Genomic DNA, 20,395 nt, shown 5'->3' with positions numbered 1-20,395 from the left:
GAACGCCCGAGCATCTCCTTAGTGTCCGACCCGGCTAGGGGATCGGCCAGTGACGGTGGCGGGGGCGTGGGGTGCTGGGCAAGCGAGGGGAAGGCTGGAGGGATCAAGGAGATGGGCTCTGACCGCCGTACGGTAGTGCCTGGGAAAGGCAAACCCTGCTCCCCAGGAGGGCGGAGGAGATGAGATCCCAAGGGCAGGGCTCACACAGCAAGAAAACGAGGAATGTGTCTGTCACTTTCGCCCCGCAAAGAGCCGGGAGCGGAGCCGCTGGAGAACCAGCTGCTAGGGCTCATTCAATAGCCGAGGCGCTCAGGGCCGCGACTGGGGCAGGGTGCGACCCCCGGGGTTGCTGGGCAATGCCAAGACCCTTTACGCACCGACCAGAGAAACTACGAGAACTGTCCACGCTTGAACGCTGTTCTCGCGAGTCGCAGGCCCTTGACGCTAGTGCTCGCTCCTTGGCAATCACCCCTAATGAACTAGACAGTGGCCATGACGTTGGGGATGAACACTTGGATTCCACGTGCAAGTAGGTACTGAAGGGGACCTGCCATCTCACTGAAGGGCCCTCAGAAACTAGAGGAAGATGATGAAAGAGTCGAAAAAACTATTCTTACTCTCCATCACCCTGTTTCTGTGGCCCTTTGTAGCTGCTACAGTGTTTGAGTAAGTCCTAAAATCTGGATTTCATAGTCAGGTTCTGCCACTTGCTAGCGGTGTAAGTCATAAGCAAGTCACTTAACTCTCTGAACCTGTTTTCTCCTTTTTAAAATTGAGGTAGTTCCTCGCGGTGTTGTTGTGAACTCATATTGTAAATTGTAAGCTATATACCTCATCTTTACCGCCAGCTGTATCCCCTATACCCCACTGGCAAGGTGTATGGAATATAATGGGTGCTCAAAAATATTTTCTTGTATGAATAAAGGACAATTGTGTATTTTTTATTTCCTAAATTTTTATTAAGAAGTGATAGAGGACTGTCTCATTTGTTCTTTCTTCAGGTTTGGTGAGGGCCTCAAGTCCCCTCCATCATATCTTAATCTAATAAATAATTTTTGCAAGCCAGAGAATCTAAGACAGGCAGAGAGGAACCTTAAAGAAAAAACACTGGTGGAAATGAGGGAACTGAACAAGCAAATAAAACAAGCTCAAATCCAGCAGGAACCGCTGCTGAAGGACAACAGGCAGCTACACACAGAAAAGTTACTTGTCCAGGCTGAGAACAAATTCTTCCTGGAATACCTAACTAACAAAACTGAGGAATATAGAAGGCAACCTGAGAAGGTGTGGAACACCTATGTACAAAAGTGTGGCGAGATTGAACAAAGACGACAAGAATCAGCCTCCAGATATGAACAACAAACTTCACTGCTTAAAACAGAGCTCTTGCAAAAGGAAAAGATTCAATCCAATTTGAAGCAGCAATTGCAGGCAATGAGGGACATTTCTATATTAAGAGAGACACAGGAACTAGAAATACAGACATTACAGGAGGAGGAGAAAAAATTCCAAGCTGAGGCAGCTGCAAAGAAACAGAAAGTACAGGTCCAGTTCCTCCAAGAAAAAGCATTCCTGGAGAAACAACTGAGTGAGCCAGACATAAGACAGTTGGAAAAGAGAAAAAGAAGGGAGCACAAGAGGAATGCCCAGGCCTTGGAGTTGGCAGCAAAGCAGTCTATTTTTGAGTTCACCGTTGGCATCATCAGAGAGAACCAGCAGTTACAGACGAAATTGCTGCAGCTAACTCAGCAATCCCAGATATTGGAGGCTACTCAAAGCCAGTTAAAAAATTGGAAGCAGCAGCTGCAGCAGGAACAGTGGTATGTGGAGTGCTTAATCCGGGGGAGGCAAGGACTGCAAGGAAGGCATAATTGGTGCCTAAAAGAACAGGATGCTCCCAAGACCACATCCAGCCCTCCCCTAGGCACCAAATCAAGAATTAATCCAAAGTAATTTTTAAAATAATACTGATTAAATAAGAACTGGAGTAAATACTCTTAGGTACTACGTTAATCTGGTTAGGAAGGCTTTTGGATTTCAGATTACTACTGTAAAATATCCATCATGGTGAGTTCATGTGAAGGACTAGGTGCTTTTTTCCAGCAGTCCTACTAGGTATTCGTGTAACCAGGGTCCCTTAACTAGCTTTTTCTTTATTTAGCCCATGTTATTAAACAAGATGTTCCACAAATCTCCAGTTAACCATACATGACCCTAATACCTAGCCATTTCCCAAACACCCATACATCAAACTAGCTCAAGAAAACCAACTTGAAGTGAAAATAGTTGTGTGATTTATTTGGTTAAATTAGATTTCTCTATAGAGAAAGTACCTTTAAGGATAGATAACATTTCAGATTGACTTTGAATAGTGCTTTCTGCTCAGTAAATAGCTGGTATCAGTTTATCCTCATTCCTTTTGATCAACTCAGCAAATGTTTATAAGCTGTTTTTAAAGTTTGTGCCAGTGATCAGATAGCTCCTTCTATAGTTTTCTCATGAGTGAAAAAGTACTCGTAACAAACAGCAAGTCCAGTAAGTGCTAGGTGGAATGACCCTTCATCTGATGCTAAGCCCCTACAGTTTTAGCTTTGAATCTATTAGAAAGGTAAGCAAAGATGAAGGGGACATATATTAGGTCAACTCTTATTAATGAGATGATTGAATGCCCCTGCTCGTTTCAGGAAAATGTATCAAAAGAAAATTTTAAAATATTTGGGCAACTCTCTTTTGAGAGTCTTGTGCCATCCATTTCCCTAGCAGCATTCTAAATTCTAAGACGGCAACTAAAATTACTTACTGTTTATTGTAGTAAATACTTTTGTTTTAGGTCATTTATTACATTTTCTTACATGTGTACCTTATAGCACATAAAGTTCCTTTTATAATTAATGTGTTCCATATATTTATGCCCATTTAATAGAACTAGGGTAGTATTTTAACTTATACTGATTTTTAGGGTAGTTGTATTTTTTTGCATTTATGACATTGAGTTTAGATCAGTGATTTACTTGAATGCTGAATCCTACTATAAGAATATAATCCCATATTTTAATTGCTCCTCTATGGGAAAATATAATTAACTATGTTTTCAGAAATTATTAGTGATGAAGAACTTCAAAATAATTTTCCTGAATTTTCAGCTCTGTATGTAAAGTGAATTCATTTAAAATTGGGTTAAAAGAGGATTCTCCTTCAATATGCCTTTACCTTCTAGCTTTAACAATTTTTATGTTAAATATTTTTATGTAGTTACTTTGTTACTGAGTTTTGTTATTAAAAATAAAAACATTCAAGTAGTTCTTTGGACCGAAAAAATAAAAAAATAATAAAAGCATGATTATTTACCCCTTGATCTTATCACTGTTCCAATGTAATGAATTTTCTACTTCATCACTCTTCTCTCTTATTACCACTCATGTATGTCTTATACTAGCGTGCAAATAATAAAACTGTAGTTTTAATGCAGAAATTAGAACTTTAGATAGCATGCAGGTACTTTAACCTAAATACTTAAATTCATGAGCTGAAACCACAGAAAGAGTGAACTTGGAAAACATGGTATCCAAGACAGATTAAAGCCCTGTTCTCTATGGATGCCCTCTTTATATACTTTCTCTAGGAAAATATATGTGTAGGGCTGATAGAGTCAGAAGGTAGGAAGGATCTTAGACTCTTATTCTTTAGCTGTTAATTCCCCTCTTGCCATTGCTGTCTTCTCTGATTTAGGCGTGGGTAACTTCCATCTGATCTCAGTTTATTTTTACTTGCTATCATCCCAGATAATGGATGTGGTGTACACTGCTTACGGCTGTCTGTTTCAGAGTGAGGGCTTGAAGACATTAAAGGATGAATCATATGTGATAAGGTACTTTGAAATCATCCACACCCCTAAGTGAGCAGTAGGTTGGCCAACTTAGATATCAATCTACTTTTTGTCTGCTTTACTATGAAGAAAATTAAGCAGGGTTGTTACAGAAAGTGAGGTTAAATGGAAAAGAGCTCTGAGGTGAAGGTTAAGACCTGAATGATAAAATGAAGCCTGCTGTACAAAAACTGGGGAAGAAACCATTCCAGGCAGAGGCAACAAGGAATGCAAAGCCCCTTAGATGGGAATAAGCTTGGTAGGTTCAAGGAATAGAAAGGGGCATGTGGCTAAAGTGTATTCGGGGAATGGTGAGACAACATGGGTGAAGAAGATGAGGCTAGTAAGGTTGGCATGAGTATGAGCACAGAGGCCTTGTAGGCCATGGGCTTTTAGAAGGTGAGTGACTTACAATTTTAAAAACTCACTACAGCTGTTATGTGGAGTGTATCCAAGCCAGAAAAAAGTAAATCAGTTAGGAAGCTATTGTTGTAGTCTAGGCAAGAGGTGATGATGACTTGGATTGGGGTGGCAGTACAGTGAATACATTAGAAATTTATTTGGTAGTAGACAAGACTCGCTAATGGATTTGCTGTGAGAAGAAAGAATCAACAAAAACTATTAATACATTTTTGGCCCAAGCATCTGGATGCACAGCAGTGCTGTCTGCTCAAGTGGGGAAGTAACTATAGGATGAGTGAGGGACAATCAAAGGGTAAGATGAAGCAGAGGTAAAATTTCTAGGGTTCCCTTTTAAGAAGGAGGTGAGCAGAATATATTTTTCTTTTCTGTATAACTTTTTAAAAAATATTTCAGACATACAAAAAATGTAGGAAGTTACAACAAATCCACTTTAAGAAATTACAAATTCAGTTGAAATCCCTCTGAATATCACAGGCATTATCCTAAATTTGGTGTTTATCATCCTGTGTGTGTATTCATGATATTTATATAAATATAGGTAAATACATAAACATATATCCACAGAGAGCATTGTTTTTACACCTTAAATAAATTGTATATTTGATGTATTCTCTCACTTGCTTTTCCCAGACATTATTTTTGAGATATATTCATGATGATGAAACAAGCCCTAGTTTAATTTTATAGCTTATATAGTATTCTACTATATGACTATATCACATATTTTTCCATTCTCCTAAAGATGGACAATTAGGCTGTGTATCAGAATAAGCTAACAAAGAGACCCAAGAATGTATAATGTCTTAAATAACAGACATTTGTTGCTTGCTCACATAAGTTTCAGATAGATGTTCCTGGTTGGCAAGTGGCTCTCCATCACTGGGTGTTTCAGGGAATCAACTATCTTCCATTTTGTGTTCTCCCAGTCCCTAGGGCCCTATCATCATGTGCATCTAGCCAGAAAAAGGAGAAAGTAAGCATGGAGGCATACTCACTCCCTTAAAAGTTCTAGCCTGGAAGTGACACACATCACTTCTACTCACATTCCATAGGAGAGAAGTTAGCTTCTACCTCTTCACTATGGAGATTGGCAGGTGGGGGGAAGGGGAAAACAGAACGAGGACAACCGGGAAATGTAGTCTAGCCATTTGCCCTACAGTCCTGTAACTTTCGAAGGTGAAAGCAGATTCTGGTGGACAGCTACTAGTCTCTCATACACATTTCCAGTTATCTGTTGTAAACTGTACTGTGATAATCACTCTTCTTTATGTCTCTTTGTATACTAGGCAAAGGGAGTTTCTCTGTATATACCTAGGAGTGAAACTGCTGAGTCTTAAGGTATATGTCTTCAATTTTACTATTACAGATATTGCCAAATCATTTTCAAAGTGATTGTACCAACTAACATTACAAACCATGTATGAAACTTCACACTGCTCTATGATCTAGATATACCCGATATTGTCAAACTTAGTTTGTTATTCTAATGAATTTTTTTTAAAGAACTTAAAAATCAACAGTGTGATCAAGACAGTCTATACTGAGTCCTGCTGATCCTTGGCCTCAGTAAGGAAAAAGAAAAGGAGTGCCTGCAAGGGCCCTGAATGAGACTGGGCAAGTTTCCTATACCAATTCATTTTAAACTCCAATTAATCATTTCAACCAGCAGATTTCAGGAACTAAAGAACTACTGAGACAGCTGCATTTGGAGCTTATATCAAACTCATTCCCAGCTCTAGCCATCTTTTTACCCCCATCCAGTGTCAGCAAGGAGTCATGTAGCAGGTCGGAGTCAAAGAACAACTGGAAACATCATTCTAACTGAGAGTCATTTATTTCTTTTGTCATTGCCAAACATTCCCCAGTTCTTACTCACCAGAAATTAACATAGCTTCTTCATTTCTCCTCCCTGACAACCCTCATCTACTGAAAGGGCTTTAAGGGTGCACTGCCAATGAAAATGTAGAGTGGATATGCCATGTCCTTTGCTACCTATCCTGGCAGTATCCAAATCAGGTTTCAGTGCTCCCTTGTTTGAAAGTGGTCTTCACAAAAGCCCGCATTTTAAAGCTATTTGGAGGAGCACAGAGAAAAGAGAATTAAAGAGTTGTAATAGCCTTTCAGAATTTGAAAAGTTAGTACTTGTCCTTATCAGAGTTAATTTTTTTGTATGGCATATGCCACAAGATAGGCAAGAATATATAAGACCAATATTTATGCAAAAGGGGGAAGAGAATCCAGAAACACGACAACAAAGCTGCTCTAACCAATGCTCCAGAGAAAGCCACCCTCAAAGAGGAATAGCCCATTAAACATTACCAGGTAGGCATGAGGTACAGAAAAAGAATTTTTCTTTCCAGCTCCAGATAAATATCTACATCTGGTGTCAAAGTCTCAGGATATAAAGAGGATAGACTCCATATATAAAAGAGGATAGAAGGACAACATTCTCAGAAAATTCAAAGAGACAGAGGTTGGCTAAAGGGATGGATGAGGACTTACTGGGGTGCAGACTAACAAGTGAGGTAAAGTCCAAGGGGGAAGGAATGTGCACCTAGGTTTCCAATCTTAGTGGCATTACCAGGAGCACTAGGAGACCATGTCAAAGCATTAGGGGCAATGTGATTATTTCTCAATCCTTAAAACCAAGGGAGCAAAAGTAAGCTTCAGGAGGGTACTGACCATGGTAATGGATGAGGCCTCAGGAAAGTTGGGGCAGTATTTATTGCTGCTTCTAGTTTTTCTTTCCAGTCATTTTAATAGGACATATTATTCCTAAGGCTGCTTTTCACATCTGTGCATCTAGTCACTGCTACTTGGTACAAACAAAGCATTTCTCAGTATAACCAGTGTAGAGAGGTTCTGGTTTTTTCATCTTACGTCCATTTTCTTACTTTCAATCCTAAAACCATATTGAGAAGACAAACAGCCTCCATAAAGTTTGTTTCCCAAGGAGACACGGGAACCGTATTACATGAATGACAACAGTTCTAGCTTCTAGGCTTGTTATATCACAAATACAAAATGATAAATCAGTTATGGTTTTAAAAAATTAATTTGGAATGGTTTTATAAGCTAGATGATAGAGTGGCTACTAAATCAATGGATCTTCCAAGAACATTCCATACCCCAGGAAGGAAAGGACAACCAAATAGTTTTCTTAGTCTTATACAGGGCAAGAGGGGCCTACAGTTGGCCTTAAGAGGGAACTCTTTGGGCAAGATAAGAGGAAAAATAAGAGGACTCCGATGAGGAATAGCAGGAAAACCTACTGAAAGGGGACAGGGGAATGAAAGTGAATAAGTAGGGAAGACAGTGAAATTTACACGGGAGGATGGAACAGCTGAAAGAATCTTCACTCAGCCCCATGACTCAGTCCTCCCAGCACACGTCCCCGTGACAACAGCATCATATCCGCTCTCCTAGGAGCGCTTTCACACTGACTGCCTATTTCCTTCCTCGTTTATGATTAGTCTTTGGGGGCTTTACTTTCTGGAACTGTGCTGGCACTGGCTCCTGCTCTGGTTCCTTACAGGAGGACACTACCAGTTCCTCATTATTCCTCCTCTGATCCTTCCCTACTCTAAGACTCAGCTCTGTCTCAGGAAGCTCAATGCCAGGCTGCTGCCGCCTTCTTAGAGACCTTCTGCTCCTGTGTTGCTGCCTCCGCTTTTCTTCTTCTTGCTGCCGCTGCTTTATCTTCATCAGCTTTTCAAAGCTTTTGGTTGTTGTTGGGTTTACAACAAACCAATCCTAGAGAGGCAAAATATAAACGTCATCCAGTCAAAAACATAGTGAAGAGCATAAAGAAGGGGTGTAGGAAGAATGATCAAAAGGGGGCATGATTAGGGCAGAACACAGTAAGAAGGAAACAGATATGGGACCATACCTTAGAATTCCATATTTTAAACTGGAGAAATCCAATACAGAGCAGTTATTAGAAGCATATATTAGTAAGGCATAACTCTGGGTACTTTAAACCTCTCTGAGCCTCACTTTAAAAAATTAAGGGGTGGGGGACATCAAACCCAATTATTAAGTGTTCTTGCCCCCAACCCCCCTCAAAAAAAAAAAAACCTTGAATCTAATCAAGTGCTCTAATCAATCTTCTAGATCTATGAATTTATAGGAAATAGCCAGGATAGAGGAATACTACCACAGGATGCAATCAACAAAATCCAGAATGTAGGTTAATGTATTTGACAACCTGGTTTCTTCAACAAATGACAAGTTAAAAAAAAAAAGGAAGGGGAAGCTTCTAGACCTGTACCAAACAATAAGATAGCCACTGGTCCCATGTTGTAAATGAGCTATTTAAATGTGGCTAGTCCAAATTGAGATATGCTTTCAGTGTAAAATATATATCAAATTTCAAAAATTTGGCATGGAAAAATTTAAAATATTTCATTAATAATTTATTAATATGTTAATATGTTTCATATATTGGGGTAAATTATCAAATTCTTTCACCTGTTTTCTTTATACTTTTAAAAATGTGGCTACTGGTAAATTTTATATTACATACATGGCTCACATTGTATTTCTATTGGATAACCTTGCTCTAAATTAAAACAGATAAATACAATATATGGACCTTTTTTGATCCTGATTTGAACAAACCAACCCTAAAAAACAAATTATGAGACTATCAGGGTAATTTAAATAATGACTGAATATATGATAATATTCAATAATCATTGTTAATTTTTTTAGGTGTAATGATGTTTGTGGTTATATGCTTTCAAAAGTCCGTATCTCTTAAAGATATACATTGAAAGATTTACAGGTGAAATAATTTCCTTTAAAATAAGCCTTTAAGGACGAAGGGGAGTGAATGAGGTTATAAAAGAAACGAGATTGGCCATACACTGGTGACTACTGAAGTTGGCCGACAGTATACTGGGTTCATTACACTACTGTCTCTATTTTCATGTGTTTGAAATTTTCCATTAAAAAAAAAGTAGTGTAAGAAAATGTGAGGCAGGGAGGAAGTAACAGGGTAAAGATGTTTTAGCACCCATAAAATTCATAAATATACGCATTAATCAATGAACAAATGCCTGGAGCTAGTCCCAAACTAAGCAAAATTTGTTGGTTCCAACTTTTTAGGAAGAAACCAGAGAAACCAGTTATCTATATATAAAGGCCAGATTTTGTCAGGAGATAATTATCTTCCAAATACTTCCTGAAGCATAAAAAGATATACTATTATTATAAAAAAGATATGACTGCCTTCCAGAAGAAATCTCAGATTTGGGTTAGGGATTCTTAACCAGTAAAGCAACAGGACCCACATTTGATGAAATTAATTAAAGCCTACATTGTTAAAAGCTATTAATTTGAGGGGAGAGAACAGCTGAAGGTGCTCCCTGTATTTTTTTTCATCAGGCAGTAATAGTTTATGCAGTAAGATATTCCAAGAGAACGCATATTCTACTCCTTAAGCTTTTGCAGAAATGGTATTTAATTATATAATAAACAACTTCCCTGTTGACCTGTACCATGAAAAAACTTTCCCCAAGAGAAAACTCAACCTTCTGAACTTTAAAGCATTTTTATATACAGTTTTTTCTTACTTTTTAATTTTGAAAAATTACAAACCTTCAGAAAAGTTACAATAGTTCAATGAACACCTAGATTTACCATTGTTAATCTCTTTTCCTTTCTTTCTTCCTTCTTTTCTTCCTTCCTTCTTTGTCTTGCTGAACCATTTGCAAGTTAGTTGCAGACATCATTATACTTCATCCCTAAATACTTCAGCATGTATATACCTAAGAACAAGGGCATTCTCCTGCATAACTACAATACAATTATCACATTTGGGAATGTTAACATGGATACAACATTATAATTTAATATAGTCAATATTCAAATTTTCCCAATTGTCTCAATAATATCCCTTATAGTTGTCTGATGCAGTATTCTAAAGAACATTAAAAACAGGTTCCTGGAAGACATTAGAATGCTAGAAAGTATAGCAATATAGAGATCACTGTGAAATAAGCATTTCAAACATGTAAACTCAACCTTCTTCCCAAATGCCTGATTTAACTGGATTTAAGAGAATTAGAAGAGCTCAAGGATGCTTACAGCCACAGTGATTTCAAATGCTTTCACAGAAAAATATAATTATACAGCTAATTTTAGAGAGTATTTTAACTCCAATGTCTCTGGTAACCACTTTACAGTTACTTTCCTTGACAGTCCTAGCCCACAAAAACAGGGACAAAGGCCACCTCTCTTGTGGTGTACATATCAGGCCCACAGGATTACAAAGATACTATGGGAAGGGAGAGACCTCACCTCAGCATGGACAGAGTTGATGTGATACTTGACACCACTCTCTGACACAAATTCTTTCTGACATAGAAGACACTTGTATTTTCCAGCCACAAAGTTTCCCTATTTCCAAGAGAGAAACAAAAGAGAATTATTGGTCAATTCAGGAACACTTACCTGGGCCATGTGTAGGGATTGTTAGGGATGAAACGAGGGAATTCTACTTCAGTGAAGATAAGGAAGAAGAGCCAAAACAGCAATAGATTTAGGAAAACCAGCTTGGACTATCACCAGGATCTGTCTATTCTAATGCGGTTCTGTACCAAACACTCACCCCACCTGCAACACAACCTGACATTCTCCTACTCTTATATACCATGCTACAGTTTTCTACCTTCCCATGTTCCTTTCACTTCACTTTCAGATTCTCTTGGTTCCTCTCCAAAAATGATCAAACTCCCAAAGTTCACCAGAGGCACAATGTGCAGTTCTTCCCACTATGATCCACTGTTGCAAAGAGCGCCTTGGAAATCCAGAATTAGAAGAGTACCATCCATAATACCTAGTTTAAGGACTCAGAAACTAGGATCAAGATGACAAACTCCTAAGCATTCCTGGACAGATCTGGTTTAGATGCCTACAACTCCCTTGTTGCCTTGAACTGACTTCTCTCCCCTCCTGAAGCTTCAGGTTTCCATGGTGCTCATTTTGTGTGAGGAGATACTTCTGAATGAAATTGGAAAGTGGCAGCAATTCCCATGGCTGGTAGGTTGTAGGACACCTGGGTCAACATGGAAAAGATTCAGTGAGGTGAATGGCTATTAGCCTGACAACCTATTCCACCTCCCATCCCCAGAGGCCAGTAAGTTCACATGGGTTTAGAGGATCTTCACTTGTCCAGATAAGCACATGTAAGCTGATTCTAGAAAGTTTGTAAGGCCCAATGAAACAGGACAGGCCCAATGTGGGAGAGGTTCAGGTGGAAGAAGCTAAATCTCTGGTAGGAACTCAGAACTAATATATTTTTCTCCAAAGTCCTTTAACTGATATTACTTACAACTATGTTGGTCTTATCTGAGTCTTGGACATACCCTGGCATTCCACCCAAAAACAGACCAAGAATCTTTGGGACATAAAAAAATAAAGCAGCCTCTGAATATAACAGCAAACAGGACAACTAGCTGTTCACCTATACTGAATTCTCTTCCATGTCAGACTAGTTTAGAGGACACATTAAGATATTAAGTTCAAAAGGTTACAAACCAATGTACAAGAGCCCAGGTGAGCTTTGAGGCCAGAAACACTACTGTAGACAGCCTCACAACCCTGAAAAAGAGAAGAAATAAGGTGAAGACTATGCCAAAGAGCTCCCTTCTCTTTGTAATCTGGCCATTTACACTGATCAACTCAACATTTGGGAGGAAGATGACCAATAAATAGTGCCACAAACCAAACAAAAAAATAATTCACATGCAAGCCACAAAAGCAAGGAAAATCAAGGAAAGGTAAAAGAAGGAAACAGAAGGTGACTAAGGTGTTTACAAAATCATAAGCCATTCTCTTCCCTGGTACTTTCTCTGACATTGAAGAGAAACACAGAAAACTGCATGGTAAGATTTTTTTAATCTACTTTATTTAGCACAAATGCATCTCCCACTTCTTTTATATTTACTCCTCCCCAAAATACAGCATACACTACAGCTGCGGTAGTTTAAAGATGGCTGTAAATTTGCTGCCACTCTTCTCATCAAGAAGTGGAATCTATTTACCTTCCTTTGAATCTGGGTTAGCCCTGTGACTCCTTTGATTGATAGAATGCCATGAAAGTGATGCTATGGAAATTCTGAAGCTAGGCCTTCAGAGATCTGCAATTTCTTTTTTTTTCTTTCTTTTTTTTTTTTTTTGTCAGACAGAGTCTTACTCTGTTGCCCGAGCTAGAGTGTCGTGGTGTCAGCCTAGTTCACAGCAAGCTCAAACTCCCGGGCTCAAGCAATCCTCCTGCCTCAGCCTCCCAAGTAGCTGGGACTACAGGCATGCACCAGCATGCCCGGCTGATTTATATATATATATATGTATATATATATATATATATTTTTTTTTTTTTTTTTAGTTGTCCAGATAATTTCTTTCTATTTTTTTTAGTTGTCCAGATAATTTCTATTTTTTTTTTTTTTGCTCAGGCTGGTCTCGAACTCCTGACCTCGAGCGATCCTCACGCCTCAGCCTCCCAGAGTGCTGGGATTACAGGCGTGAACCAACATGCCCAGCCGAGATCTGCAATTCCTGCTTTTATGTTCTTAGAATACTCTCTGAGAAGTCAGTTGCTATGTACCCTGCTTGCAGGCCAACTACCCTGGCTAGAGGGAGAAGCCATATGGAGAGCCAAGGTTCCAGCTGAATGCAGCTGCATAGAAGTCATCTGGAACATTCCAGCTGCATCTGAGCTTCGAGCTGAATACAACTCATGAGTGATCCCAGTTGATTCCACGTACAGCAGGAGAACTGCCCTGCTGAGCCCTAACAAAATTATTACTGATCTACAGAATTATGAACAAATAAAATAATTGTTATTTTAAGCCACTAAGGTTCAGATGCTTTGTCTCTAAGTAATAAACAACAGAAACAACAGCAGATGCTTAATAAACATTTACTGAATAAATGAATGAGAAAGAACCACCTGGTTAGGACACTGAATGCGATGATACTTCTTGATATCTGATTTCCATTTGTGTAGTACTTCCTGGCTGAAAGTAGGTAGTCCAGGGCGAGTATATTTTAACTGTAAGTCAAGAAACATTTTATTACAGGAATCAAACTCCCAACCAAAATACCCCAAAACTTTCAAACCCAACTCTTCAGGTTATATAATTCTGGAGTCCACAAGTATATTTCTATATGCAAAATAACTGTAAAGATGTGAGAACATCTAACGCTCCTGAAACTAGTAAGTATAATTGTCTGTTGTTTAGTTGTAGAAAAATTTGATTTTTAACAGAGGACAGGAGACTTGCAGATATAGCATTTCATCTACAGTTAAAAAAGAAAAAAAGCTATAGAGCATTACAGAGTTAAAATATTTACTAAAAAAAGAGAAGTAGATACACATATATATTCATATGTAAATTCAACAGAAATATATGTAGATGGCTAAAAGGTTAGGAGGCTATAAACAAACTGTTAATGGCAGTATTATTTGGGTGGTAGAATTTTTATTAGTTTTAATATTTTTTTACTGCTTATCTGAATTTCTAATTTTTCTTCAATGATAACATGTTAATTTCTGATATATTTTTTTAATTCTAAAGCAAAAAAATTACAGAGAGGATAAAAAAATAAAACAAAAAAAATTAAAGTTCAACCCAAAACAGGGATGGGAGAGAGATCAGGAAACAGACCATATAATCTTTGCTTATACTGCAAAAGTAGAATTATTCTTAGCACTTCCTTTCATATGCTTTGACATGAGTTAAGTCTCCCTCCTTACAACTAAAAGTGGAGTTTCCAGAGAAGAGATAGCACCTGCAGAGACAGTTCTGCAAAGTCCACCAAGGGTAATACCTGTACTTCTGGTGAGTAAACAATCTTCCTGCTTCAACAGTGGAAGTGTCTGAAAAGAAGCTGATTCTCTGAGATAGAAAAACAAACCAAAGTCCACAGAGACAATGGGGAAGGAAGGAAGGCAGCCCAAAGAACCTCTGGTAAAATTATGAAAGATCTCAGAGCATGGAGCTGGTTTTACTTATAAGCATTCACTCTTCCCTGAAGCTAGTGTGAATGACTCCATCTAAAATCCTTTTATGATGATAGGGGAATATCTGTATAAACTATTATTTTTATATAACAAACTGTATTTATATAAACTGTATACTATGCAGCTATAAAAGAAGAATGAAGGCCAGGCATGGTAGCTCATGGCTGTAATTCCAGCATTTGGGAGGCTGAGGTGGAAGAATCACTTGAGCCTACAAGTTCAAGACCAGCACAGGCAACATGCCAAGACCCAACTCTACAAAAAATTTTAAAATTTGCTGGATGTGATGGTATACTCCTGTAGTCCCAGCTACTTGAGGGCTGAAGCAGGAGGATCACTTGAGCCTGGGATTTGGAGGTTGCGGTGAGCTGTGATCACACCACTGAACTCCAGTCTGGGTGACAGACTGAGACCCTATCTCACCAAAAAGAAAAAAGAGGAAAAGAATGAGGATAATCTCTCTGAACACATTTAGAGTGATTTCCAGGATATATAGTTCACCCTTGAACACCACAAGTTTGAACAGCACAGGTCCACGGGTTTTTTTCAACCAAACACAAATCAAAAATACAGTATTCTCAGTATGCAAAATCCACATATACAGAGAACCAACTTTTCATAAATGCAAGTTTGGCAGGGCCAACTGTGGGACTTGAGTATGCAATGGATTTTGGTATACACAGAGGTCCTAGACCTAATCTTTTGTGTATATCAAGGGATAACTGTTAAGTGAAATAAAGCAGAGTGCAAAATGTATCTACAGTAAAAAAGAAGAGGATATATAAGAATATTCATGTATCTGATCATCCATCCCATAAAAATACAAGTAGGACAAACCAGAAACTAATTGGTTATCTTTGGGGGTGGATAGGAATAAAATAGAAAAGAGGAATGGGAATGGAATATAATAGTTGGGATGAGAGATAGTGACTCTTATCTAAGTGTACCTTTTCATATAGGTCTGATTTAGAACCATGGTAATGTTTCACAAATCTCTGAAATAAATGAATAGTTTAAATTAAATAGGATGTAGGGGGAACCCAAAACTTAATGAAAGTAGCACATGAACCTATTACAAACGAGTGACACAATGAAGGGGGCAGGAAAGAAAAAACTAACCTAAGTAACTTTGGAAAATATTATTTTGACTAGATACTATAAGGCTTAAGATGAAAAAAACTATATACAAATATTATTCTCTAGTTAGTAAATTTGTTTTTTATCTTTTTATTTTTTATTTATTTTATTTTATTTTATTTTATTTTATTTTATTTTGAGACAGAGTCTCGCTGTGTTGCCTGGGCTGGAGTGAGTGCCGTGGTGTCAGCCTAGCTCACAGCAACCTCAAACTCTTGGGCTTAAGCGATCCTCCTGCCTCAGCCTCCCCAGTAGCTGGGACTACAGGCATGCACCACCATGCCTAGGTAATTTTTTTCTATATATGTATTTTAGTTGGCCAGATAATTTCTTTCTATTTTTAGTAGAGATGGGGTCTCGCTCTTGCTGAGGCTGGTCTTGAACTCCTGACCTCGAGCAATCCACCCACCTCGGCCTCCCAGAGTGCTAGGATTACAGGCGCGAGCCACCTCGCCCAGCCTTATTTATTTATTTATTTGAGACAGAGTCTCGCTCTATCACCGGGGCTAGAGTGCAGTGGTGTCATCATAGCTCACTGCAACCTCAGACTCTTGAGCTCATGTAATCCTCTCACCTCAGCCTCCCAGAGTGCTAGGATTACAGGCGTGAGGCACCGTGCCCAGCCTTAAATTTTTTTAGAGAGGAATGAGATTAGAAATTCTGAAACTACTTTATGTGGTACTGGAATTGAGAAAATAAGTAAATACATTGCGGATAACAAGAGCCAGGTTTCTCACCATTGGAGAAAGGAGTTACAAATAACGAAAAAGGAAGGCTAGAATGACACTTGTGGTGTTAGATTGGAATAGAAGATATCACGGCTTTTAATATACATACAGACAGACATAGAAATAAATATGAATGTGTATGTGTGCATACATGAATATACATACGTGTACATCCTACCTCTATCCACCAAGAAGGCTCAGAAGCAATGACACGCCAGTAGCAATAAGCACATCTAGCACTCAAATCTTCACTTCTAAATATATTCTCCAATAAAAGGAGCCAGGGTTGCTTAGAGAAATGGTTGATTCCAGGTCTGAGGCAGGGAAGTTGCAAGATGAGACTATTATCTTATGGTGCCAGAAAGTAAGGACATGCTCAAAAAATGATAGGGGCATGTCAAAAAGACATAGGAGTCCACTTCAAAGAGCTCTCAATGACCAAATCTGGGCCATTCTGAGTAGCAAAATAAGGAAGAATAGCACTGGATTATAACCCACAGAATAAAATATATCTATGGGTCTATATTGATATAAATAATAAAGGACAAGGACAGATTAATTAAAAAGTGTAGAAAAAATGATAGGAACAGAAAATTACTACCACAGTAGTAATTCTTGCAGGCAAGAAACATCAATGGATGCTAATGTAAATGGGGAGAAGTATGATAAGAAACAGGATGTGTGCATAGTCTCAATCTCCCCACAAAATATTCACTCATTTATAAAGGGGAAGATTATAATCTTACCATGGAGATACCTAGAAGACACACCCTAACCAACTGATCAAAGTTATGACCAGTAAAAAGAAGCATCAGCATCACATATTTCCTTTTTTTTCCTTTCACTATCTCTGACACAATGTACTGAAAAGGGCCAACAATGCTTTGGTCATATTCTTGCCAAAAACATACAACCCCGTAAACTAATCTTGAGAAAACACCACACGTATCCATATTGGGGAATATTTTACAAAATAGCCAACCAGTCCTCTTCAAGAGCATCAAGCACACAAAAGACAAAGCCAGGGGAACTATGACAGATTGGAAGAGACTAGGGAGACACAGTAAAACACAGATCCCATGGATCCCGATGGGACCCTATGGTATAGTTATGTAAGATGCTGGCATAAGGGCAACTGGTTGAAGACCATAGGGAAACTGTACTAATTTCGCAACTGTTCTGTTAATCTAAAATTATTTCAGAATTGAAAGTTTAAAAAGATATATATATTGCTTATGTGTACATCAAGAAACACTGGGAAGATGCACAAGAAACTAGTAAGAATGGTTAACCATGGGAACTGGATAGAACAGGACAGGGTGGGAGTGGGATGTCTCAATGTTTATCATTACTTTGACTTCTGAACCACAAGAATATATTATCTCTTCAAAAAATTAACTTTTTATGTTTAAGAAATAATAACCCCTTTCACCCATATACTATCAAAAATATATAACTGATGATGTTAGGAAAGTATCTGCTAGAAAAAACTACCAATCTTTACCAGTGAGTTAACAAATATTTATTTCAAATTCTCTACCACATACTACACATAGTGAAACTTGATTGAAATATTACGATACATATCACTGTGCCAAATCCTCATTAAACTGCATTTAGATAGCCATGTACTTTAGCCCATACCAGAAAAAAAAAATGTAAAAATAAGTCTGAAAAAAGAAAGATTCTCTTATATACAAAAACATGATCCAACTCCTTGGATACCAGCAAGACTGATTTTTATACCAAAAAAAAAATAAGTGTTGAAAACTAGGATTTGACTTTAAGACAGCATTCCTCTCATATGGGTCAAAGCCCTATGCCAAATCTAAACTATTCTTCTCAATACCCTCGAGAGTAAATAGGTCCTTAGTTCTGATCTTAGTTCTTATTATATATCCTCTCAACCTGTTCCCAAGACCAGGCTGTAGTCAAATACTTCCTGTCTCCTTTTGGCTAAATAATGCTCCTCCCTGGATGATCTATTCTAATCCAATGATTTCCAAATAGGTTCTGCACCCTTCAGAAGCATGCCTGGGGCCATATAGGTGGATGATAAAAATATCAAGGAGAAGGCCAAGTAGACAAGGCTTCATACTCCCAATTATTCAAGAGCAAATCTGTTTTGATGTTTTGTATAAGCTTTTATTTTGAAAAAAGGGGGAAGAGAGTTGTTGCTACAAAATAAATTGAAACCACTCATCTAAACTAAATATGAACTACTATAATACATATGAACTAACAAAATGGAAACCCACTGGACAAAGACTAAGCAAAAAACCTAATCTGGGAATTGAGGTTTCCTCTGGAAGTAGGTAAGAGGGCTCCTTTAAGGAACTTATGAAACAGACTGTTACTCTAGGACCTATCTAAATTCAAACACTGAAGCTGTATCAGATGTACTTTATCTCCAAGGATAAATAAGCAAAATATCATATATTCATTCTAGTACATTTACTTTTTATTAGACATAATGGTTCCAAAATTAATACAAGTTTCTACCTTACCTTCCGATCATCAGGTACCAGATCCTGAAGCACCTTCCGCTTAGGCCATTCCTTGGCCAGTTCAGCAGAGGCCAGCTCCTGCAGGTGGTATACAGCTATCTTGGCAGAACGTCTCTGAACTCGGCCCCCACTCTTTGACTCCAGGCTCATCTCCTTTAAGCACTCTGGCTGTCCTGACTCTGGAAAGAAGGAGATCTGCAAGAATGAAACACAGCAAAACACAGGCCTGATAAGTGGCATCCATCAGAGGCAGTGATTAAAGGCTGTCCTTCCTGCTCTAACTATCAAAAGAGCTATTTAGTAGCTTGCTGACCACTAGCATCAAGCCCTACCATATTAATGCATATTTTACTGGTAAAACAGCTTCTTAGCAGGATAAAATCTGTTCTGTTGTAATGACTAAAAGTGGTTAAAAGTCAAGACATTCACATGCCAAGAAATGAACCTCAACACATACTTCATACTATATATAAAAATTAACTCAAAATGGACCATAGCCCTAGATGTAAAATATAAAACTATAATACTTCTAGAAGAAACCAAGAAAGAAAATTTTTGTGATCCTAGGTGTGATGGTTTTTTGATGTGTCAACCTGGCTAGGCTACAGTCATCAGTCAATCAAACATTAATCTAGGTTTAGATGTGCAGGTATTTTGTAGATGTAATTAAAGTCTATAATCGGTTGAGTTTAAGCAAGAAAGATGCTGCAGAGGAGGCAGGAGAGATTCAAAGCATGAGAGACATCTTCAAGCTGTCTCTGACTTGAAGATGAAGGAGGTCATGAGCCAGGGAATACAAGTGGCCTTTAAAAACTAAGAATGACTCCCAGCCTACAGCAAATAAGGAAAGGAGCTTCTACAACTGCATGGAACTGAATTCTTTTTTTTTTTTGGAGACAGAGCCTCGCTCTGTTACCCTAGCTAGAATGCAGTGGCATCATCATAGCTCACTACAACCTCAAACTCCTGGGCTCAAGCAATCCTCCTGCCTCAGCCTCCCAAGGAGCTGGGACTACAGGTGCACACCACCACGCCTGGCTACTTTTTCTACTTTTAGTAGAAACAGAGTCTCACTCTTGCTCAGGCTGGTCTTGAACTCCTGACCTCAAGTGATCCTCCCGCCTCGGCCTCCCAGAGTGCTAGGATTACAGGCATGAGCCACCGCGCCCGGCCTGCAACTAAATTCTTGAACAAACTGAATGACTCTGGAAATGGATTCTCCTTCAGATCCTCCAAAAAGGAACAGCCCTACCGATGCTTTGATTCCAGCCTGGTGAGACTCTAAGCAGTGGAATCAGCTGAGCCATGCTGTATCTGGACTTCTGACCTAGAACTGTGAGATAATAAATTTGTGTTGTTTTAAGCCATTTAAGTCTGTGGTGATTTACAGTAGCAATTACAAATTATACATTGGGTTAACCAAATATTTCTTAAGTAAAACAAAAGCATTATTCATAAAATAAAAAATATTTAAATTGAATTTTATCGAAATTTAAAACTCTGTTCTTCGAAAAACACTGTAAAAAATGGCATTTCCGATAAAGAATTTGTATCTGGAATAATAAAAAACTCAGAATATATTCAATATTTAAAGATCCCCAAAACCACCCCAAAAAATGAACAAAGGATTTGAACAGACACTTCACTAAAGAAGACATACAAATTGCCAATAAGCACATACAAAGATGGTCAACAACATTAGTCA

General features: G+C 38.4%; 2 protein-coding genes across 3 annotated transcripts in view; one reads left to right on the top strand and one right to left on the bottom strand.

The window, feature by feature from the left end:
• The first annotated feature begins 3 nt into the window (after window positions 1–3).
• On the top strand, window positions 4–2,778 carry CCDC121 (coiled-coil domain containing 121). The gene is made up of 2 exons (XM_045549297.1): window positions 4–523; window positions 1,002–2,778. Exons 1-2 carry the CDS (start codon window positions 180–182, stop codon window positions 1,951–1,953), a joined length of 1,296 nt encoding a protein of 431 aa, XP_045405253.1. The 5' UTR covers window positions 4–179; the 3' UTR covers window positions 1,954–2,778.
• Window positions 2,779–6,103: 3,325 nt separating this feature from the next.
• Window positions 6,104–20,395, bottom strand: part of ZNF512 (zinc finger protein 512) — a 30,468-nt gene continuing 16,176 nt past the window's right edge. For both annotated transcript variants that reach the window (XM_045549292.1, XM_045549293.1), the window contains 5 exons: window positions 18,691–18,885; window positions 13,245–13,346; window positions 11,831–11,893; window positions 10,592–10,690; window positions 6,104–8,041 (listed from right to left, as the gene is read on the bottom strand). In XM_045549292.1, the coding sequence (XP_045405248.1) occupies window positions 7,736–8,041; window positions 10,592–10,690; window positions 11,831–11,893; window positions 13,245–13,346; window positions 18,691–18,885 (765 nt within the window). In that variant the 3' untranslated portion in view covers window positions 6,104–7,735. The remainder of the gene's footprint in view (window positions 8,042–10,591; window positions 10,691–11,830; window positions 11,894–13,244; window positions 13,347–18,690; window positions 18,886–20,395) is intronic.

Source organism: Lemur catta, chromosome 4 (genome assembly GCF_020740605.2).
Source record: "Lemur catta isolate mLemCat1 chromosome 4, mLemCat1.pri, whole genome shotgun sequence".
Classification (NCBI taxonomy): domain Eukaryota; kingdom Metazoa; phylum Chordata; class Mammalia; order Primates; family Lemuridae; genus Lemur; species Lemur catta.
The sequence above is the reverse complement of the archived record's forward strand: the minus strand, read 5'-3'. Positions and strand labels throughout refer to the sequence as shown.